Genomic DNA, 25,099 nt, shown 5'->3' on the forward strand with positions numbered 1-25,099 from the left:
ATTTTTGCGGGCGCAGCCCTCCACGCCCACACCACACAATTATCTCGCATCATTACGTGCTGTCTGGAAACATATTTTGAACACTCCTGGTATTCCACCAACAAACAGGAGGGATATCCAACTGCACAGTTTTCATTTGTCAGGGTTCATTTTACGTTGTCTTAGATCTTGAATTAAAACATACAATCTCATTTTGCTCCTTCTAAAAGAAAGCTGTATTGCTGCCAGCCAATGTTTTGTTGGGATCATATTTACAAAAAATGATTTTTTTCCATTCAGTCAAGACGAAGACTGGCCGGGCTCTACATCACTGATGACAGCGTGCACTCGCATGAGGTGTTCTGGGCTGCAGAAGTCATGGGTCACGGGGACACGCTATTCCATTCAAGACACTGGATGAGGTGTGTTCCAAATACAGGTGCAAATAAAAAACGTTGATTTTTCTACAACTGTAACCTATCATAAGTTTAACACGTCTCAGAAGCACCTGGCGAAGGGGCCAATTTTATGTAATGGAGAGAAATAGGAAGACGAGATGGAAGCCGGGGGAAGCAGAGCCCTCTGACCCTCCCGTGGAATGGAACAGTGTGCCTTTCAGCGGCGTCCACTGTGGGCTTGCGAGCAGAGTAAGACAAACCCACTCAACTTGGATCTGTTGTTAGTGGACTCCCCATGGTACACTGTTGATATTTTACCCTTGGATGCAAGCAAATATTTTTAAAAATCCTTTGTTTTCAAAGAACTATCAAAAAGGCAAAAGTAGGTAAATGTGGGAACCCGTTCTGATTCTCATGAGGACTCTGCCAGATGATGATTCATGTGCAGTATGTGGAAATAGGAAATAGGAGACATCTGGAAAAAATCTTGGCATTGCAAGACACCCACAAAAAAAGGAAAGGGGAGAGTGTGTGTTAACCCACATAACCAGCTAACAGAAGGAGAAGGAACACACCATCAGAGATGCTGCAGCGAACATCAGTGGCCCCCCAAGTGATTAAAGTAGACCCTGGGGGTGTTGGAACCCATTATATGGCAAAATAAAGCCATACTTCTCAGAGGTTCCCCTTTAAAAATATCTAGAACAAGGCAAGTTGGCTGGGGGAGGAGCGGAGTTTGGACAAGACTTGTAATGATACGTATCTCAGGAAAAGCAGCCCACAACAAAAACCTGCAGAGGTATTTGAAGCGTTAGGGAACCGAATGAAGGGAGAGTTGGTTTCCCTCAGATTGTAAGAGATAATGATTCTGGAAACGGATGCTAAAATCACAACGTTGACTAGAAATTGGATGATATTTCCAGACAGACCTCCCAAGTAAGCACATCTCAGTTTTCCTCCACCAAAAGCATCCAAAAGCTACAAACATGCTTCCTGACAACAGCGCTGTGATTCTAAAAGCATCCTGACATCTCCTGAATTTAGGTCCTGGGAGGGCTTCTGTCATGGGTGGAACAAGTCAGTTTCCACAGTCTTCTACTCCTCGTTTCTGAATTGAGAAGCCTCAGCTGGACGGTCTGTGCCCACATCCTGATGTCTAGGAATCCATCCAGAACTGGACCAGCAAGCAAACTCTTTCCTCATAGCATCACAACTTTAAAATTCAGCTACTGCTAAAATGACATGGAGACCTATATGACATTTTAAAATTCCTAAGTGCTCTGAGGCACAATACCTTTTACTTGATTGTTGTAGCAACACTGGGAAATTGCATGTCAAAGGTCATTTCCCTTTTTCTTAGGGCGACTTGGTCACAATGACTCGACGAAACACACTCAGCTAGTGGGTGGAACTCACACTAGAATCAAGGCTTTTACTCAACAAAACGTTCCTTCCTAAAGGCTGTTCCTGATTTGAGCAATAAAAGGGGTCTGCGATCAAGTTTGGGGAACGGTACATGACATGCCAGCCCTTGAAAGTCAGAAGCTTATGAAAGGTTCAGAGACGTGCTAGAGTGGGTACAGCAAATGTCCATTTAACCATAACATAACTCAGTTTTCCCCAAACTGATCTGTCCTTGGATCGCTCTTCCATATCCCACCCCAAAGGAAACATTCACTAACGTCCTCAAGATGGTCTGAGAATCACGTTTTGGGAAAGGATGAGCTAGACACTACTGCCTTTCGGGAATGCTCAAAAAACACTATAAAAACAGATACCCAATCAGTCTCAAAAACATTAGACGTAATTCCAAAGACACTGAACCTAATTCTACTAAATAAGCCTTATAAAATTTTATAGTAACTAGCACGTTCTTCTGCATTTTAAGTAAATATTTCACATCTTAGAAGGAAGAAAACAGATTTTCTTTTTAAATATGCTAGATTTTGAAATTCTCACTAATTCAAATTTGGTGCACTGACCCTCAAAGAGTAAGTGCTTAATAAATAAATTATTGTTATTATTCATAATTCATTATTGTTAGTCCAAATCAGTTAATTTAGCCAAAGTTTCAAAGAGTTTACACAAAAATATTTACTTTCATTTACTTGAGAAAAAAATAAAATGTCTAGGAAGAAACGCAACACCTTTAACATTTAGGATAATCATTAATATAATTTAATTTATGGGAAAGAAATTTTCAATATTCTCATAAAGAATAAATGAAAGATAATCTTGTACTTTAATAATCCTCGAAATCTCAAATCTATGCTACACAGATACTAAGAATAACGAGGAATGAAAAAAGAATAACTAGTTGATATATAAAGTACAGCATACAAAGCACTCTGCTCTTGTATTTTTTTACTTCATAATGAAATCATGGCTAAAAATATTTCTACTATTAGACATGAGTAAGTTAAAAATGAAATAATGAAATAAATATGTATATAAGCTGAAGACAATTGAACTGTCAAAAAATATCAAGAAAATATAGTCCCTGTCTCAAAAAGGAATTTCACTGAAGATTTAATGACAACTAAGAAAGTATCCTGTATTTAGGATCTTAGGAAAAGGTCAGAACCTTTATCTTAAAAATAATGTTACAGGGGCTGGCCTGGTGGCATAGTGGTTAAGTTCACACATTCCACTTCAATGGCCCAGGATTTGCCGGTTCGGATCCCGGGCCCAGACCTACACATTGCTTATTAAGCCATGCTGTGGCAGGCGTCCCACGTATAAAGTAGAGAAAGATTGGCAGCAGACGTTAGCTCAGGGCTAATCTTCCTCAAATAATAATAATAATAATAAGTCAGACCCTAAGGCATTTTTGGCAATTACTGCAATATAGCACAAAAATGACTAGAATATTAAGACGTGCAAGCTAATGCCTAAACTCCAAATCCAGCAGGCACTGCACTGTCTCTGGCAACAGCAGCCAATGGAAAATAATCAGTGTAAAACAGCCAATATAATTAGAAAGAGTGGAAAATTTAGCTTCTCCTCTTCTATATAGATATGATTAGATTTACAGCATTCTTTGCACACACTTTTTCTTGTTTAGCATGTCCTTGAGAGAAAGACATTAAAATTACTAGTTTTGTATCTCTAAAAGTGCCTAGAAAAGTAATGACTGAAAAGTGCACGTTGATTGATTCATCCCACAGCTCCAAGTAGCCTGTGGAAAGGAAAGGGGAGACGCAGCTTTCCAGACACAGACAAGGCTGATGAGCAAGCTGACGACCCTGGTTTTTAACTATGTCCAGAATGCATACGAAACACGGCTCGATTCGCCTCCTGGGAAATCAAGGAGACATGCCCGGTACTTAACAAAGATTTCTCCCTCTTAACCAGAGTGATGCATTTCCTACAGGATAGAGGATATGCCAGGATTTCCTGAAGGAAGGGGGTGGCGGAGGCCCAATCCTGACAATGTAGGTGCTCTCCCATCTTTGACACAGGTCTGAAAAGTCCTCACGTCAATACGCCCTTCCTGCAAGGTTTTATTCTGAATGCCATATGGAATCAACATCCCCTGAGTGCGATGGAACGCCAGTCATCTGGGCTGGGCTTCCCCTAGCCTACCTCAGGTCGGGGGTGGGGTGCCCTCCGACCTGCTCCACATCACACTCTAGGTGGCTCCGTGTGGCTATTTGTCTAACCAGATGGAGACCCCAGTGGATCTTTCTCTAGATCAGGAACTGGGAGGTTGGCCCACGGCCCCAAAGGAACAGGTTTCTTTCTCTGTGGTCCTCCAGCGATCCCTCCATCACCACCCATTTAGAGAAAGGCTTGGGAAGGCTTGCATTCCGTGGCAGGTGGCCAGCAGAGCAGCGTATACCACGGATTCAGTTCTAGAGCAATGGGAGTTTGCTCACGACTCCAGGATATTCCGAACCATCAGTTCATCTTGTTGGGCTCTCTCAGATCAGGATCTTCTGATCTTCAAGAATGGAAGTTGATTAGTGCTGTGATTAGCGCCTGAATCCTCTTACTTGCCTCTTATTCCCTATAAGAGATTGGGCTGGTTCAGTGGCTCCCCATGCAGGCCAATTTTGCTCCTCCCTCGCCCCCAGCCCCCAGGAGACATTTGGCCATATCTGGAGACGTTTTGATTGCCACAATTGGGGGAGGGAGAGTGCTACTGGCATCTGGTGGGTAGAGACCAGGGATGCTGCTAAACATCCTACAATGTGCAGGACACTCCCTACAGCAAAAAATTATCCTGTCCAAAATGTCAATAGTGCCAAAGCTGAGAAACCCTGGACTTTTGATTGTTTCTTCCACTGTAAAATGGGTACAATAATAATAAGCATTAAAAAGTGCAGCACTGTGTCTGACCCAAGGCAGATGTTCAATACATATCAGCGCCTTTCTCTTTCTCACTCTGACACTCCAAAGTCAGGATTTTTCTGTCCTGGCTAAGATCTGCTGTGTAGGAGCAGAGGCTATAATTTAATGTTGAGATGCAGACAAACAGTTTTATACAGAGGTCTGACATGGGATACCTATTGATTGTGTCAAATACATATAGGAGCTAAATGGCTGGAAAAGCTACAAACCATCTACCGGAATACAAGAAAAGAGCATCTTGTGCAAACTTCGTGCACAAGTAACATTAACATCTTCCCAGATTTCTGGGGCCAGCAACAGAATCAATTCCAGATTAGCCAGACTTCTCCAGCCTTTTCAAATCAGATAGGATACACATTTTTAGACAAAAAGAAAGAAATTCCATTTTTAAAGCTCTCTGCTTTGAAGATAATCTGGGACCATGCTATCTGATGACTATATTACTGCTGTGCAGACCCAGTGTGTGGAGTGGGGCTGTGATTTATAGACAGTCTAATTAGTCATAATAGGATAACATCCTTCTTCCCCATGCCGCTGGCAAGGATCTGGACGTTAGCAGGTTAAGGTATTCTGAGAAGTTATGAGATAGCCAAACGGTTCTCACTAGTCTTTAGAGTTACTATAATTCTGGTTAATTAAAATTCTCAGCGCTCCCAAGACTATGATGGGAATGTCCCTTTCAACAGTCACTACATGAGGAATTGTCAAACCTTTTCTATGATGGCATTTATCAAGTGGCCACAGAGCTGTTTTCTCTGAACACGCAGTTAAATTCAGCGTACGTCTTTACGCATATGTGTGACAGACAACCCTGTTCTACATCCAAGCATGTGTGGTGAATCAGTGAACAGTGCTATGCCTGATCCCACTTCCTCCAGGAAGCTGTCCCCTTATTTATGGTTCTAGGCCACGGAGATCACCTCCTTCTCAGAACAACTGTGGCATCTGTTTTCTCTACTGCTTCTCCTGCAATTTGGTCATTTACTCTTAACCTATTTATTTCACATGCACATCCCTCACCTCTCTAGTTGAACTTAAACTTCCTTTTTCTGGACGCTGCAGGGTCATAGAATATAATGATCGCGTTACATAAACATGGGTTCCCCTGGCGAAAATATTTGCAAGACTTCCTGTGCAAACTCTATTTTCACAAAATATAAATGGTTAATTTCCAAGCATAGAGCAGTAAGTCCTAGGAATGTGCAGCCTCTCCTACTGTCTCAAATAGTTGAGAAAATCAGGTTATCAAGCAAAAGAAGAGCTTAATTTTTGGCTATTTCTGAGTAAGCAAGCATTCAAAACCCTAATCAGTTTAAGTAGATAACATTCCCACACCACCGAGGCCTCTGGAAGAACACAGAGCCATTGTGTACAAACCTAAATTAATCACCTAAGAGAAAACATCTGAAGATACGAGCGGCCGGCCAGGGAAGTGGGAAAATAAACAACTCAGCGAAGACACTGAAATCCATTTAACTGTTGAACTCCAAATAAGACACTCAGTACTGTATTGATGGCAATGAGGTTACAAAATGACGAACAATCTGCTGCATTAACATTTACTCATCCTATCTGGAGACTATAGGACATTCTGTCAATGAATCACATCTCCGTGGAAAGCAGGACTTGGCCAAAAGAGATCTGGCAATTTATCCTGGAGATATTCCAGTTTCCATTGGTGGACTCTAAATAGCCAACATGTCAGAGTGTTCCTCAAGGAGATGTGGTTAAGACATGTCTCAGAAACAAGGATTTCCAAATTTCAAAGGCCGTGACACTCTGTCCCAGTTAGGTAACTTTAATTCTCTCTGGGTTATGTGGCTCCTATTATCCTATTTTCAAAAACAAGTCAAAATTCATTTAATTTGTAGACATTTGAGAATAGCAAAACAGCAAAATAACTCCGATGAAATTGAAGACCTCGCCCAGTAGCAGGCTTGGGTTTTGAGACACTAGATTTAAATTCTATGATTATGAACCCTTCACTCATTTTGCATTTACACCCAATTAGCATGTCTAGGACTCGGGTACTCTGAGAATGTGTGGGAGGTGGTGGCATTTGAGGAAGACCAATTTCTCTTACTGACGTGCCAGCCAAGAATAAATGTCTTTGTTATCTGACCTTGGATAAGAACATGGAACCAGATCTGAAATCCTAGCTCAGTTAAGGTCTAGGCCTTTCACATCATTAAACTGATTACTTTAACATCACTTCCAAGACAATAAGAGGAAGTTTAAAATTTCCTCTTTCCGTGGGAGGAAGGACCTCTCCTTGCTCATGCTATGTGAACCTGAAATATTTATGCTCAAGAGGAGAAAAGATAGATCTCCAATTTTTTTTAAAAGGATATAACACTAAATCATTTAGCTATCCCCCTAGATTTCAAGAGCCCTCCTGAACCCATTCAATCATTACAGTCTTTGGAAATGCAAATTCAGAATGGTTTAACCTATAGCTTGCCAGTATTTTATCTTAAACAGTCTGTATTTAATAATAACATAAAAAATCCAAAGTGGGCAATGGAGGAGACTGAGTGTTGAGGGAGCAGAGTCGGGCCAGGAAAGACCATGAAGGTCCTGGAGCCGGATGTCTGATTCACTTTGCTGGGAAAGCTCGAGGCTTAGCAAGGGGGAGAACAGAATTTCACACCTTCCACCCCAGTCCCAGTGGGAGCTCTGCGGTTTTCCAATTTCAAGGCTTAGGTTGGTCAGAGGAGGAGGCAACCTGGAACCCGTATCACGAGAGAGCAGTGCGATCTAAGGGCAGGTCTTGACCCCTTCAAGGCTCTCCTGCCCTCGACCTTCCCTAGCCAAGGCAGACGCAGGCCCTACGACACGTCCCCACGTCACCATAAACACAGACCTGGCCTCAGCCGAGCGCATCAGCCACAGCAAGGGTGCCTCGAGGTGCAATTCTGAAACAAAATGTTGAAAGACCCTTTTCTCTTTGGGTTGGGTGCTAGGTGCTGCTGTCACTCAGTTTTCCCCCTGCCTTCTCTGAAGATCTTTAACCGACTCTGAACTGAAGTGGGCCAAGCCTCTGACTAGCCGTCATCAAGTCACAAAGTCAGCGGAAAATATTTGGAAAGCTGTATCTGGATAAGTCTACCTTGTTCTACATTATGGGTGGGTTTTTGGTAAAAATTAAAATGAATCAGGCTAGAAAATACATGTACAGAATAGGAAGCCTGAAAAACACCAAAGCCTTATGGGTGGAGTCCCTCTGGGGTCTTCAGCTGCTGGATGGGAGTGGAAATCAAGAGTTGGTGGAATGGACCCTGTTCTCTCTAAGAGAGTAAGAAACTCTGCCTGCTCCTCTCCACATCCCGATGCTTTCAGTTACACAGAGAAGGGCGGGCCCGGTGGCACAGTGGTTAAGTCCGCACGCTCCACTTTGGTGGGCTGGGGCTCACAGGTTCAGATCCCACGTGCAGACCAAGCAGCACTCATCAAGCCATGCTGTGGCAGCATCCCACATAAAAGAGAGGAAGATGGGCACAGATGTTAGCTCAGGGCCAATCTTCCTCACCAAAGAAAAAGAAACAGAGTAGTGTTGATTTAGGCCTTCATTTCCTCTTTATTGACATCTGAAAGTTCTATTTTTTATAGTTTTAAGGATTTCTTGGTTAGTTCAGTGTGCTTACGTGTATAATTCAAGTTAGACCAAAAATGAGAAAATCTTTGTGGTATGAGCATACTTGCCTCTACTCTAAAATAACTCCTGAGAATGCACACTAGAACTAGCTAGAAAAAATTCTCAAGTAAGAGGATAAACAGAGCGTGAAGATGAATTATAGTTGATAAAGTTGATAATGAGAGAAATAAAAATGGTTTCACATACTTCATTTATTCGAAATTTATCCAGCTAATACCAGTGCCACCAACTGTGAGCATATTTTTTAAAAGAAAAATGTTGGTACTTCAGCAAGTAGCTAAAAAGAAACGAAACAATTTTCTGGAAGTAGAATTTGCTGAATTTCAAAAGTGTGAGCCTGTGACTCCACAAGCTTTCGACAGGCCATGAGCGAGAAAATTCGAACGCTGGCCCAGCTGGCCCGTTCGGCTTCCTGAAGGCAGGTAGTGGTCCCCGGGGCTCGCTCCCTTCCACTCGGGGCTCGCTCCCTTCCACTCGGCCTCAACCTGCTGTGCTCCCACACCGCATGTTTGTTGGCCATGCTGTCTCACTGCCACACCTGGTTTCCATGGTGACACCAGGCAGTTCAGGATGCTGCCCTGTCTCGGGGTCAAAACCAGACAAGCACCTTCGCTCCAAACAACTGAAATGCACAGATAGGACTTGTCTTCCAGAGAAAAAGATCTTTATCTAGACCCAGAGTTCTTAAATGAGAGAGAGGGGAGCACTTGCTAGAAAAAAATTTTAATTTTACATCTGGCAAACAATAAATATTCACCGTTTTTGTAAATAAATCCAGACAAGTATGTTATGAATTAAAAATTGTTTTGGTGTCAGCCTAGTGGTGTAGTGGTTAAGTTCGCATGCTCCACTTTGGCAGCTCAGGGTTTCTGGGTTTGGATCCCGGGCCTGGACCTACGCACCACTCATCAAGCCATGCTGTGGTGGCTTCCTACACACAAAAAGAGGAACACTGGCATAGATGTTAGCTCAGGGCCAATCTTCCTCACCAAAAAAAAAAAAAGTTTAAAAATACTAAATTTGAACAGAAGGCCCTCAAGTGCAATAGAAACTTTTCTTTTTTCAGAAAAATATTTAGCTCTTATATATTAATTCCAAAGAATACTATTGACTCAACAGATTTTCTGCCAATATACTTGTTCCCTCTGGAGTTAAAAAAGGAAAATAAACTAAATCTCTTTTTCTACATTAATTGCCACTAATTATTACAATCTTTGGGAAATAGCTGTTAAGATTCCTGAGAAATACTGTTAAGCCTGGCTCTACTTCATTTGTATTGCTCTGGGGAAATTATTAAAATAGTAATAAGGCTTCAACATGAATTGTCGATTATTCAGTTAATTTTAATGTAGCTTCTAGTGATTTCCACGTTGATGGCGATTCAAAAGGAATTATCACTTAAGTTTTGGCCACTCACCTTTTGTCCCTTCACTCCATGACAGTCACACTTTCCGCAGCCAGAGCCAGCACAACCACCCTGGAAATAAGAGAAAACATCTTTAAATAGAAGAATACTTGCAAGTTAAGGTCAATATTTGAAGCGAAATGATTTTGGCGTCTTCACCTATTTATGGGAGAAGTCCTGGCCTGTTATTATGAGCACAGTCTTAAAATAAGTAATATCTGGATTTGTTCTAATGGGGTTGCCACGTACTTATCTGACGGCCCACATCTCTAACTCTAACAGACAAAACCACAGTCCTGGAGTAGAACATATCAGACCAACACTTAGTCCAAAAAGCGAAGGATGTCGCTTATACGTTTTGAAGTTGACTCTCCAAGTGATTACGTTACAAGACGTCGTCCATAATTGCAAGGCTACGAAAATGTCACACTTCTGATTGAGGAGTTTCAGACCCGAGACCAGGGGAGACAGGGCCCAGCAGAGTCCATGCTTTGTCCTTCGAATTCCCGGGGACACACAGGCATGCAAAAAATGTTCGTGCAAAGAGGAAATACATAAAGGGGCTGATTTTTAAGCCTAAACCTTAAAGAACTGATTTTTTAATCCAATTAAAGCTTGAATGTTCAACAAAGAACACATAAATTAATGTTAAAAATGCAAGGGAAAGAAGCCAAGCACATAATAAAAGCTGGAGAAGGGAACTAAGGTGTTCGAAAGCCCACGAGGTGCCCCTGACAATCAGCCATCATCTTATTTAATAATCCTAACAATTGTTTTGAGAGGAGTGTTACCATCCCCACTTTACGGGTATGAAAACTGAATTAGGAGGTTTAATGTAATGCTAGGACAAGGTTGAAATTAGAACCCAACTTCAACTTCCATTACATAAAGTTGCCAACACGTTAAAAGATAAACATGATGGTTCCTATACACATTTGCAATTTCCTTAGAAAAACTCAAATTTAAACCAATGTAGACATAAGTATTATGGACAGAATGTAAGGCAGAATGATGGAGAAATTTAATTATCTTTCTTAGAGGCTCTGTATTAAGTCTGAGATAAAATGCATACCTAAATTCTGCTTCAGGTGACAACAGTTTCCTGAAAATACAGCCACGCTATTAATAGCACTGTGAGCACATGACGTCTATATTTTTAACAGTATACTCAAGTCTCAGCGCCATCGCCATGGAGATCTTCTGCATAAAACAACTGCATCTGGAGATATTTATTTTATAAAGTGAAGTCTGAACAAGTCCCTCTAAGACAGTAAGCTGGTCTTAATTTCATATTTTGGAAATGGGGACAACTGACAACGGTCCAAACAGGCTCCAGAGATTACGGATCTGTTTCTTTCCCTGACTCACATTTTAGGCAATTTTCAGCATGCACTCTCATAACCTCCTAACATTTTAAATCAATCCACGTGCACAGTTTCGCTTGACAATCTGTGAAGCACGAGTGGTTCTGGCGACCACGCAGAGATGAGGCCCAAATCTCACACCTGTGCTCCAGAAGGTTCATCCAAGACGTACAGACACAAGGCCGGGGAGACTGAAGAGACAGGCCTCACTCAACATCACCACTCCTGTCTAATCTCCAGGTGAGGGGTGACTGCTCCCACGTGGGTCCCAGAACACACCCCTACTGTGGCCCTCACCACACATCTCGGACGGCCCTGTGCTCATGTGTCTCTCCAGCACCCGCGAGGGGCAGCGCCAGAGTCCGGCACCAAGCCTCATGTAGACTGTATTTTGTCTGAGACTACGCTGGTTGTAACCCACACCAGGAAAGAATAGCGCTGATTAAACAATGACACATCACCACCTGTTAGATCTACCCCAATTTCAGAGTTGTCAAAACATTAATAAACGGGCATATAGATGCAATAGAGTACTCGGTACTGGGTTCCTACGGCTTTGTGGGTGGCAGTGGTGTTGCCCGTTTGATCAACCTTAAATAACACCCCAAGATAACAATCCAATGGCAGTGGGATGTCAGCTCACAACACATTACTGGGTAACAGCCCTGGGGGAAACACTCCACAGAGAGAACTCAGCAATGATTGTAGGACCGGTCCACATCGCCAGACCAGCCAGGGAGGCGGGGCGGGTCTCGGGGGTGCACGGATGCCCGGAGCTGCTGGGTTAGCCCCCAGAGCAGGAAAGCCCCACAGGTGAGGCTCCAAGTACCCGAGGTTCCGGGTCCACCTGCTCCCCATCCCATTGCCCCCACTTTCCTGCTTCTGAGCCAGGTCCAGAAACACACCTCTGCTCTTTCAACTCCGCTAACTCCACTCCACTCCTGTGATGCCAGAAGGAAAAGTCAACCAGGCAAAGACTCTTTCATTTGCACGTCCATGTAGGAAATGTCACCCATCAACCAGGCTCAGCTGGCAGAAACCCAAGAGTGGCCTGAAGCAGTCTGGGCTTTCCTGCTCACAGTTCAACACGGTTTCTTCAAAACTTAGGTGAGGCACAGAATCAAACAACTGAAGCTGAAATGGCTATTTGGTGATTCTGGGTCTCCTCTTCTGAGATGCTGATAAAATTTCAGAAGCTTATCTTTATCCAATTTGAGGGAGGTTATAAAAATGAATTTCCTGGACCTGTTCCCTTAAGCTGTCGGTAAACGCCTTAATTGTAGGACATCCCAGATAAGAGGTGAGAGGGCCCCCACTGTGGATGTTGGGGTCAAGCTGCTTCCTGAGTCTTCGCTCTAGAAACACACCTGGCGCGTGTGGGCAACAAATGACCACTTTTGCTTTGGGCAAGATTACAGGTCACGACAACCCTTGGAGAATCGGACAGGAAATAAAGGACGAGAGCCTTTATTACAGACCGTATTACAGAAAGAAAGGACCCTCACCCTGCCCCAACCAGCTTATACTGTAAGTCAAGCAAACATTTAAAAAATAAATATCCCAGGGCTGGCCCCGTGGCCGAGTGGTTAAGTTCGCGCGCTCCGCTGCAGGCGGCCCAGTGTTTCGTCGGTTCGAATCCTGGGCGCGGACATGGCACTGCTCGTCAGACCACGCTGGGGCGGCGTCCCGCATGCCACAACTAGAGGAACCCACAACGAAGAATACACAACTATGTACCGGGGGGCTTTGGGGAGAAAAAGGAAAAAATAAAATCTTAAAAATAAATAAATAAATAAATATCCCAGACTAAAGACGTTCTTGGCTCCTTACCTCCTTTATTCACATAGAAAATCTTATTACCAATTCTGGCCCTAGAAGGCAATCCAAAGAATTGATAATTCTAAGAATATCTAAATTACGGTTAGCTTTTCAGACAAAAGGCATTTTTAGACCATGATTTTTGTTTCCCATTCTGGGTGGCCTAGCATTTTATGTAAATGGCTCTGCTAAAAAAAAAAAAAAAAAAAAACCTAATTTTAAGACTAACAAAGCAAAATCATGAGACACACATTTACTTTGCTAAATGAAATCTATTTTGAAATATCACTCTTCTGGTCCTTTACAATTGCTGTCAATAACGGCCCATGCTGGGTTTCACACTGGCACACGGAGGTGTCTCAGCTGTGATTCAAGCGTACACTCCTAAAAAGAAGACCAACGATGCTCTGAGTTAACCTTCTCAATCAAGTATAACTGATGACTTTGAAACAGCTAATTGAAATAAAATCTTTACATAATGCAAGTCGCAACCCTCAATGACTACATTTGAAAGGGCACATAAACTATCTGAGGTACTCAGATTCACAATTTCATTGGTGATCTAATATGTTAAAGGCTATGTCACAAGTTTCACAACTTCCTGAGAAATTACATTTTGCATCTAGACGCCTCAGCAAAATCAAAAGATATACGTGGTCTCACAGACTCAAACAGCTCCCTACTGGCAGCACATCTGACGGGTTTACCAGGGCTGCTCCTTTTGCCTGATGTCTGGAATATATTGGGCCCCGTCAACTAGCTCCCAGCCCATCTGTTGCAGATTCTGGAGCAGGAAGAACTTGTCCATTCTGGGAAGTACTCGCACTTTTTTCCTGCCTTCCCCTCAGTGGAGTGCTGGCATCGAGTAAATTAGATCCAGGTCCCCAGAGCAATGCCCTGCCTCTTCCCATGAGGCACACACTTGACTCACATAGTCACCGCTGACGACGTTGGTCATGGAGACAGGCTGCACTTGGAAACAGGGAATGTGGGGAACGGTTCCAAAGGTCAAAAAGTTGTGGGTCTTGGTCTCTCTTACAGCAGGAGACCATCTACGGCCAACAGCTACATGGGTCACCAGACCACTGGGGAAAGAGAAGCCTAGAAAGCTCTCAGGGGGAAAACCATCACTGCTTATACCCCCAAAACTGTAGGAAACTTAATGAAAACCAAGTCAATCTTGGCAGTCCTTTTAGCCTCTTCCCTCTACCCTCTTTAGACCATACAGCCAACAATTTACCACAAGAGTATAATGGAAACTGAAGTGAATTAACTGTATTTGAATCAGAAAAAAATACATCAGTTCTCAATGAAGTCTGTCAGACACACACACACCCGCAACTCCAACAGCGGGGATCAACTTGAAACACAAACAAATAATACAATTGAAAGGAATGCAAAAGGTAAATCAAAGTATCCCCAAATCAAATATCTTTTATATTCTATATGAGTCTCTTTATACTTTTCAGGATATAATAAAACAATTAATGTTATTCCATTTTCTTTCATGCCCCAATTAAAGATTTCCAGAGCATCGAACCATCCCCATTAATGCTATAAAGTATGTTACATACTAAAAATTCCCAAAGATTTATGATATACAGCACTGGTGCCAAAGAAGGAAGGCGGAGGACGGAGGTCAGGGACTTTACTTGAAATGAAGCCTATTTCCGGTCCTTCTCTGATCTACAGACCAACAGGGAGCTCTTCTCGACATTAAAGTGAGTTCCACGTGGGGACGCAGGAAGGGGAAGGCTCCCTGATTCTGCTTAGAGATTGCCTTTTTACTGAAGCAAATGACGCCAACTGCTGTGCTGTGTGTGCGCGTGAAAGAGAGACAGAGAGAGAGAGAGAGCGGGAGGGGGAGCAAGGGCATAAGGACGTCGCACTCTCAGGCTAGTTTGTTAACTGTGGCATCCTCCTGTAAGAAGGCATATTCAGAATGAGCTAAACAAAGTCAAGTCCTCAATCTTCTGAGTTTTTCCCTGCTTCTGATGGGAGATAGACCTCTAACATCACTGCTTTAACAATTTTTATGTGTTTCACATCCCACCAAATAGGGACATGTGGAGATCTGCCAAGCCTAAACAGCTTATCTTTCAAATTCCTTTTCACATTCCCTACGCTGTGCAAAATGTCAAAATAGTTTTGTGGTGATATTACGATCCCAATTTTCTTCCTGGTTGTACCCCTTCTTCCGGGAATCTTTCAGAAAATTACCTATGCAACTAAGGAAATATGTGGAGACAAAGGAATGTATTTTGGGGTGACTTGGGCAGAAATTAAAGGCAGACATTAAAAATGGATAAATACACAATGGTATGTATTCACAGGATGGAGCCCTCTGCACTCTGAGCGTAGGCGGCTACCACATGGATGGATCCACAGACTCAATACGGAGCAAACTGAAGACAGGCACAAAGGAACAAATCGGGTGACTCCGTTTACACAGAAACCAAAGTGGACCTTTCAGATGCTCCTGGTGGGACCGTCCAGTGGAACAGCCACTTTGGGAAGCCGTCCAGCAGCGTCTGGGCAAACCGAGTATTCACAATGGCTTTCCCAGCAACTCCACTCACGGGGAGATGCCCCACAGGGACGCACGCAGACGTGCAGCAAAAGACACGCTCAGACGTTTCTACAGCTGAAACCATTTTAATTAAACAGTATTTGCCCTGATTACGCGCCACTCGAGTTTGATCTTTTCAGCTCTATCAGTTTTAATTTTATCTCATTACCAAAAAATGTTGGTGTGGCGAATAAAAGATGACCACCAAAAAAAAAAAAGCACCAAGCGCTCCCACTCTTTTTGGGTATGAAAACATCATAAAGAAGTATAGAGTATATAGGGGAGATTTTAATATTTATTTCCCAACTTCCATCTTGTTTGCAGTCTTAACTAGCATATGCTAGTTTTAAGTTTTGTTTACTGCCATGGGGTTCTGCAAAATGGCTCTTTACACCTCTATGCAACCCCCCAACCCCCAGAGGGGATTGCCCTGAAAGAGACTCTTAACCCTTCTCCAACAGAACAGCATCCACTGTGTGGTCCCAACGTCTTCCATTCAAGAATAGGTGAAACTACCTACGGTGAAAGCCATCTGAACAGTGAAGACCTTCGGTGGGGTTGACTAAGAGGGGGTACGAGGGAGGTTTCCGGGGTACTGGAACATTCTCTGCTTGGTCAGGGTGGTGGTTACACACGTGGGTGGTTACATCTGTAAAAGTTCATTGAGCTGTGAACTTACGATGGTTGCACTTTGTTGTAGTTCAGTAAAAAAATTTTAAAAAGGCATGCTCAAGAATGTTCACAGCAGCAGTATACACAGTAGCCTGCAAGGGAAACAGTAGAATGGATAAATACACAATGGTATGTATTCACAGAATGGAGCCCTCTGCGCTCCTAGCATAGGCGGCTACCACATGGATGGATCCAAAGACATAATGAGGAGCAAACTGAAGCCAGGCACAAAAGAACAAACCGGGTGATTCCGTTTACATAAAGCTCAAAACTAAAGTCAATGAAGTCGGACTGTGGTTACCCTTAGGGGCTGTTAGAGACAGGATGGGGACCAAGGGGTTTTTAGAATTCTGGAAATGTGCTGGTTCATGATCTGGCTTCTATTTCATAGGCAAGTCCACCTTGCAAGATGCACTGAGTTGTGCCCTTATAATTTCATACATCTTCAATAAAATTTACCCCTCCAAAAAAGTTAACAAATTAATAACAAAATAGAGAGCAAAATACAGCCCAAATGTTGCAGTACAAATAATAATTTCTTAAAAGCTTACACTTGCACAGCACTCGTGAACTTTCAAAAATATGCTTGGTATTGTTTATTTAAGGTAATTAATCGCCAAGCAGCTCACAATCCATGTGTTTTCATCTGCATTTGTTTTATTTTATCATCATCATTTTGTTTTGATAAATGTAAGCTAGATGTGATTCAAAAGATGTGGAAATAATTCTTCATCATTAATTCAACAGAAAGGAGAAGTTAGTTAAATAAAATAACATTTCTGATGCGTTCAATCATGGAAAACATGGAAACAGATTATCTTCACTACTTTTTAGACTTACAAAATATTTCTGCTCTCATTTGAAAACAGCTACAAGTGTTGATAAATTCTTGGCAAAAAAAATTAGCATGAAACATTGGGAAGCAAAATGAACTTCTGCTCCGCAGCAGCACCTGCCTCTCTTGTAGCATGACTAAGGAGTGTGCACGAGAGATGCTTGCTGCGTCCTGGTTCTAGCTAGAGGCTGAGTTCGCAGAGCGTGGGGAGGGCTCCCAGCCAACGACCACTCTGAGTAGGTGAGGGTGCTCCCTTGGCTCCTCTGACCATCAGCATGTGATCATGGTTCTGTTCTTAATTTTCCCCCATCTTACAATTTTTGTTGACTCACTTTCATTTCTTTTCTTCCCTTTCTCCTACTCAGTGGGGGTGGACATTAAATGTCCCTGCCCGGGGAATAGGATGGACCAGAGGGACTGATAATGAAGCCCAGCATTTCACCTCCAAGTCATTGGTCTTGTCCAGCTGCAAGCAAATGTGGCTACAATTAGATGCCATGTGACAGCAGTTCAGATGGCTGTGTGTGAAACGAGTTGGTGGGCTGTGTCCCGTGGGACCCCGGGGTGGAAACGGGGCCTGGAGACATGAACTGGGGGAGTCAGGGGGGCTCTCCCCAGTGGTTGCTGAGTCACCAGCCTGGTGTACAAACACAGAGGAGACCATTTCGGCAAGTCTCCAGCCCAGAGGTCCTCCTCCTAAGCCACTCCCCAGAATGTTCTCCCAGAGTAAGAGACTGTCCTGGGCAAACGTGTGGCTTAGAGACGCGGGCCCTAGATGGACCTCTCACTTCCTAATTTCAGGGGGGACATCTTCCATCAATAAACGTCTCACCCCCAGCTGCTCTCTCCAGGCTCCTGGATGCTCTTCTTACCAGCCATCCTTCCACCCTGCAGCCATCACCTCTCCTTCCTTCCCTCCCATCTCCCCACTTTCCTCACTGACTCACCTCCTCGAAGACTCTTTCACCAGAGCCACAAACATATATTTTCCAGCCACCTTTGAAAAGCAGCCAGTTTTACCCAGCCATGCATTAAAAAAAAAGGTTTGACTATTTCCTCCAACTTTGAAAAGAAGGCACAACTGGTCTGTTGGGATGGAGTGCGTGCAGCTCTCCTGGCTGCTTCTGCTTCTCATCTTCCCTCTCCTCTGCGGCTCCAAAATACAGACCAGTCTTTACTCTTCCCACACCCCCAACTGGCCCCTGCCATTCAGATATCCACCTTCATTTCTCACTTCTGAAGCCCAAGTCCAGCCACACGGGGGTAGACTGGCAGGAATGGGAGCGGCCCCAGGGGCGCCTGTGCCACCCATTCGTTCCCTCTTAGTCTCGGTGCCCAGTCCTACTTCTCTTTTACCTGATGGGTGATAAGATTTCAGCATCTCTGGTACACACACAGTGTGGGAGAGGCCAGGCATCCTCGCTGATGCTAAGAATGCCGAGTTGAACATGTTAGCAAGCAGAATGAGGAAGAGAGAAACCACAAGAGGTGAGCCAAGTCCAACAAACACACAGAGGAGGGAGCCCGACACGCTGCCCCGGGGACAAAGGTATGTCCAGAGGAGGTCCCATGGGCCTGCTGAGAGAAGGTGGGCCGTGTAGAGGGGAGGAGGTGTTGCTGTAAAGAAAGGCAAATGTGAGACAAAGCACAGCCCACAGGCACACAGCGCTGCTGGGAGCCAGGTTTGGGAAGCCCAAGAGGGACACTGCCAGTAGGCAGGACTGAGCCAAAAACTTTTTTAAAAATCAAGTGACAGAGGAGATGTGCTCTCCTAGGAAGAAAGAATGAAGAGAGACGTGCAAGGAATCGGTCAGGAGGTAGACACAGGTGCTACTCGGGAAGGTACCAAGTAAGACAGCCAATGCCTAAGTGAGGAGGAGAGGTGACTGTGAGGTCTCGGCCGAGAGCGCTGAGCCCAAAGGCCTCACAGCAGTGTCGCTGACTCAGTGCGGAAGCGTGGCCTACTGTTCCTAACTTCTGTGTTTTCTCCTGTATACCAATAACTTTGATCCTAATAAATGAATCGTTCATTGCCATCTTAAAAGTGACAGCAAATTTCCCGGAAGACGTAAAGAAATTCCCACAACTGGGTACAAGAGGTGCCTTCTTTATTAATTCCTAGTCATAAATAAATTGCAGCTTAATCTATTGCATATGCAATCTCCAAGCTTAACAGTTATTTTAAAAGCATGTTTTTAAACAAGTACTGTGTGCTTTCTTCGTGACCATCAGTGTTATTAAATCCACCGTGGTTAGAAATGTTGTAAAGGGCCAGAGAAGAAATAAAAGGAAGGGATGAGAGGAAAGGGCAAGAAGGGAGGGAGAGGAAAGGGGAGGCAGGAGGGGGACGTGAAGGAAAAGAGCCCAGCTGCTAACATCTGGAAAGCTACCGAGGCCATGTCCTGCTTGGGTTTTGGCGGGAAGTTAGACCCCATCGGGTAGCCCCTGTGACCAACCTCGCTGCATGTCTCTTGTTCTTATCCCATATATGTATCCCGTAGTCACACCGTTTCTTTTAACATCTTTGTATCACAGTTTTAGCAACACCACATCAATATATCATCTTTAAAATATTTTTGAAAAAAAAAACTACTTAGTGAACTTCTGATGCTTTTCCTTCTATGTTCCAGAAAATGCAGAGCGTATTACCTCATTAAATAAAGGATTCCCAACAAGCAGGCTGGCCTAACACCACCCTACATACAATCACTGGACAGGTAGCCAAAGGGATTCAGGCGGAGAAGTTTTCCATCAACAGACCCGTCTTTAAAAAGACATCTCGAAGGTTCCGCTGGCTATACGGAAGTGACAGGGGACCTGCACACAGGCATGAAGACTCAACGTCACACGGAGCATTAGAAAGTGAAGTCCCTTTTCAGTTTATCCCATGTGTTCCATGTCCTGATCCTTTAAGGAGCCCTATGTTTGTAACCTACCTAAAATGAAAACAGGAAAAGCTTAAGTGCCTGGCTAAATATTGCAAGTATGCCTGACATGCAAGTCAAAAACAGAGTTTAATTAGACCATGGTAACAAGTTTACCTCTTTTTTCCTAAAACAATTTAATATTTTAAATCATTGCTAATTTCTCCCCAGATTAGCAACATCACCAACCTCCTCCAGTCTAGGTTTGGAACGTGACCCAAGTTATATGACCCCCTCCATGCTCTCTCTGTTTCCATCTAATAGGATATATTCTTCTTCTGAAACAGAGAGTCAATGCTCCTTTCCTGTGGAATATGCGACGGTTTGGTGCACCAGCTAAGCAGGCTGTTCTCTCACTCACTCTGTAAGGATTTAATGAGCACCCACTGTGTGCCTGGCTCTGTAAAAGGATGACTGAGATATGACTCGGGCTCTCAAGCAGCTCACCATCTAATAGAAGAGGAGCTGTGCCCACAGGACTAACCCTAAAACAAGGAGGTGATCAAACACACCGGCACAGACCCACTTACCATGGAGGAAAGTTTACAAGCACAGAGAAGAGCAAAGACTCCAGCGTCAGCCTTAGATAAGGTAAGGGGCTGGGTGCACGCAGGCTAGGTGGACCTTGAATGAAAGGCAGAGTGACTGCTATTTCATTGTCCACTAGGCCACATTTTGAACAGAGGGAGACAAATTCCCTTCTCTGCATTTTAGTAACATCAGTTTGAAAGCGTTGTGTGAAAGGGATTGAGTGACAAGGGAATGGGGAAGTAAGGAGACCTACAGGGAGTTCTGACAAGATGGAACGGAGCTGACCCAAGGTGAGGAGAGGAGGAGTCAGATGACTAAGAAGACAGAGTAGTTACAACTTAGTGCTAAGGGTGTAGGAGGAAGGGCTTTCCAAGGAGTGTGACTGGAAGGACGGTGCTTCCATCAGGAATAATGGGAAACGGAAGGAAGGAAGGTTGGAGAGGAGAGGCGGGATGGAAAGAATGTGTCTCATTTTATGACAGGAGAAGATAACCGATTTTCATTTTCTCTGTTGGCAATGGTCAGTTAGATAAATTTCACATGAAGATATTTATTCTATTTGTCAAACTGTGTATCTCATATTCTTCTTCCTTAGCAAACTTTATTTAACTCATGATTATATTCATCACTGCAAGAAATAACCTAGATTCAGCAGACAACCCCCAAACTTCATTTCAGCCAACTGTTTCAATGTCCTCCTCCATGAAATGTCCAACTAGAGGCACGGATATGAACATAAACTTGCTTGATGTGCTGCTCTAGGTCATGTGAGAGACCACGGCTCCTTCCTGCAAGTACATTCTAGTCTAGAAGGAGAAACTCATATATAAAACTAAATAATTGGGGAGGATGATTGTTACTGCTGTTATAAAAGTAGAAGATGCTTGAGAAAGAAAAATTATTTTGGACTGGGATGATAAACTAAGAGAAAGAGATGAAGATGGAAGAAGAGAATGAACACCTTGTTGGGGGCCGGCTAACACACTGCATATGCTTCATGGAGGGAGCAGGTCAACAGAACCCTGATCCATGGGTGAGATGTCAGAGCCTCGGATGGCAAACACAGACCTCCAGAAGGAGGAAGCAGTGTGAACCAAATACAGAGACAAGACAGTGCAGAGGAAGTTGAGAAACGCTGAGGAATCTACAGAGGATTGAACCCCGGGAGCAGACACCGGTGCAGTGGAAAATGCAGATTTGGGCCATATGGTGAAGGGTTTGCACACCACTCTAACACAACTAGACACCATGCTCCATGACGGGGAAGCCATATAATATTTACAATAACAAGGATAGTAAAATGGATATTCTTTCTTGTGGGATAGAATCTAACCATACACACTAAGCATCAAACAAGTGTATTGTAATAGTGAATTTACTGCTACTTCCATTTCAGAGAATATAAAATATTCTGTTATGATAGCAATCAGAGCTATTCGCTTTTCTTGTCAGAGATGGGATATGTTTTAGAAAAATACGCATGTTTAGACTAATCCTAGCCAGTCAGAATGAAGTTAAAGTGTAATTTTCATAACTGCACTCAGTCTCAAATACCAGACTCATTTGCAAAGCCGCTTTTCAAAAATAAATGGAAGGATTTAAACTCTCTATAAATGACAGATTCTAAAATGCTGCAGTACAGTTCTCCAAACCCAGAGGAAACATCACCCCCTAAGACCAACATTACTTCATATGTATCTTTAAAAGCAGGTTTGAAAACTCAAACAAAATGTAAACAAATTTCACGTAATAAACTCTGTGGAATAACGACTACCTGAAAAGACAGCTCATCGATCCCTCTCTGTGTTTGATAAAAGATCAGAGATCTATCCAGAAGATTTATCATGACATACATCCCGGTAACATGCAAATTTGAGCAGGGCCAAAACTAAAACCTTCAACAATTTCATCGGACTTTGATGGAAGATAATGGATGGTGGACCAAAATGCTGCTTTGCAAGCCATAAGTGGCACTTTCAAAGAACCTATCTAAAAACACAAGTACAACATTTATGGTTAAAGAAGAGAAAATGGGGTAAACCACAGAAGGAAGTTGAACTTCTGCTGGTCAAACCGTGGTTTCTCAATGACATGCTCTGGTATTTACACTGTGGCCGTGAGATGATGCCAGGAGATACCTCCAAGGTTCTTGTGAGACTCTGAGGTCAGCTGCACATGTCAGAGGCATCATTTCCAAACCACACTTCCCCACTATTTCCCTGAGCAGAGACCTACTCCTAAGATTTAAAAAACCAAACCTTAAATTTACCAGCACCTATTGAAACCAAGTGGTCTAATCCACTGATGAATGTAATCCTGTACACCTATCAAAATGTGCTACGACTTCAGAAAATCTTATCTTTTCCAAGAGAATTGAAGAAAAATATTTAGCAGACTGCAGTCATTCATAATTTATTATGAAAATAAGTAGGAAATAAATAAAATATGGAAAGTATAACCCCTTCCATTTCCCTGGTCCTTCAATTTGAATGATATACAAATAGCCCTAGTTTCTTTATTTTCTCATTTACATTCATTGAATACTTATTTCCCCATTACATACTGTGAATACAATACAACAGGGTTTTAGGAAATTTGTGCAAATAAAATTATGGTTTCTAATGACTAAGCATGTTAACATCTAGAAAATTTTTAGAACATGTTTTGCTATGACTTACTGTGAAGTTTAATCTAAATAAAGAGAATCTATGTTGAGTCAGGGCAAACTGCACAGTGAACACAATTCCAAACAAACACTTTCTGGCGAGGTTTATCTCGTTGGAAACCAAAACCACATGTGTGCTTTTAATAATTACATGTTCACATTTTGATGAACATGTTTATATGCTGAAAAGCACCTAATTCTTTTTCTTTGAAAAACTTTAGTGTCTTTGCTATAAACTGCCAATTCTAGAGCTCAAATTTCCACTTTAATTTTTAAGTAAAGGTTCATTTTTAGAAGTCCATTGTTATTTCTGTATTTGAGGGAATAAGGATGATTCAAAGGGGAAAACCAGCAAGAACAAAAAGCCAACGAATTGACAGAGAAGGAATAATCCGCCCAGAAATGGTGGACATATCCTGAATGCAAGGAGTTGAGCGAGCTCTTGAAAGAAATTCAATATGGATGAGCCAAAAGCTAATAAAACCATCCAAAAGGAGAACCTGACCAACAACCTGACATAAAAAATAGAATCCTTAACAGATTAAAAGAATAATGATGCAATCAGCCAAATTCATGATGAACTGGCAACTATTCGGTTAATTTTTTTCTCTATAGACGGTATAGCTGACAGTTAAGAGCATCCACACGAATTTTTCCTTGTGTAAAAATATCTGACTTGACAAGGTGGCAAAAACGACCTCCACTTCCAGTTGCCTTTATGACTAGCAGATAAAGCACCAGGTGCTGAGGCCATTCTTCTCAGTTGCTTTTTCTTTGCTTGTTTCTGGTTGTTGGATACCAACACTAATCCCTTTTGCACATCCACAGTCACTGTTCTCGTAAATTATCAGAGGGACTCTGAGGCATAAATTAATCTCATGTCAAGAATCAATAGCATCCCAATTAATATATGAATCACAATGTCTCCAGGCTAATCATATATTTTTTAGTGTATTATTGTTTCTAATATAAACTTTGTGGTTGCTATTGATCTTATTTTCACAAAGAAATGTACGCATTATATGTGTCGGTGTGTGTCTGCGTGTGTTTAACATGAAAATATTCCTTTATGACGAGCCAATTATTGAAACCTCTTATTCATCTTTTAATTAATTCACAACGTACTTCTACAGAACCCACAACGTGTAAATATACCTCTTTTGAAATCAGACCAATCCAGTTGTTTTTGCCATGAAAAGAAAATGAGTTACTGTTTTATTTAAGCTACTCAGAGAATAAATATAAGGGTTTTACCTACTTAATTAAGACTGATGGATGGCCTGTTATGAGCTGGGTTCTGTGATACGGCAGTGAAGAGGATGAAGGAGGTACTGGTACTCACCGGAAAGCTTTTACAGCTAGAGACTAACAGAAGCACACCCTTTACCATATACGACAACTAAAGGAAGAGGTGAGTGATTGAAATGAATTAGATACATCTGAAAGTTACAACAATCCAATCCATAAACATCCAGATACAACGTATTTTGAAGAGAGAGCGCGCTATAAATTGAAAATCCCTTTCACAGTCTTGCATCAACATATCTTCAAACAGACTGAAAACAAGTGAATTCATGGTACAGGTTATGTTTCTTCAAAGGTTAAATTTATTCAGTCTGCGCAATTACTTGACCATAACACACATTTGCCATTCAGCATATGAAATAGAAGACTGGTCCTTTTTTTTTTCTGCTTTATCTCCCCAAACCCCCCCGGTACACAGTTGTATATATTAGTTGCAGGTCCTTCTAGTTGTGGGATGTGGGACACCACCTCACCGTGGCCTGACGAGCGGTGCCATGTTCGCGCCCAGGATCTGAACCCTGGGCTGCTGTAGCGAAGCGCACGAACTTAACCACTCGGCCACGGAGCCGGCCCCGAAGACTGGTCATTTTAATAGTGAGTGGACTGCAGCTTAACACCTTTTTACT

The 25,099-nt window shown here is 42.8% G+C and overlaps 1 protein-coding gene across 1 annotated transcript in view; it reads right to left on the bottom strand.

The window, feature by feature from the left end:
- The window catches only part of COL4A1 (collagen type IV alpha 1 chain), a 147,103-nt gene that overhangs the window by 75,342 nt on the left and 46,662 nt on the right, over positions 1 to 25,099 (bottom strand). The window contains exon 2 of the mRNA XM_070578492.1: positions 9,803 to 9,862. Coding sequence (XP_070434593.1) covers positions 9,803 to 9,862 — 60 coding nt within the window. The remainder of the gene's footprint in view (positions 1 to 9,802; positions 9,863 to 25,099) is intronic.

This window comes from Equus przewalskii, chromosome 16 (genome assembly GCF_037783145.1).
Source record: "Equus przewalskii isolate Varuska chromosome 16, EquPr2, whole genome shotgun sequence".
Taxonomy (NCBI): domain Eukaryota; kingdom Metazoa; phylum Chordata; class Mammalia; order Perissodactyla; family Equidae; genus Equus; species Equus przewalskii.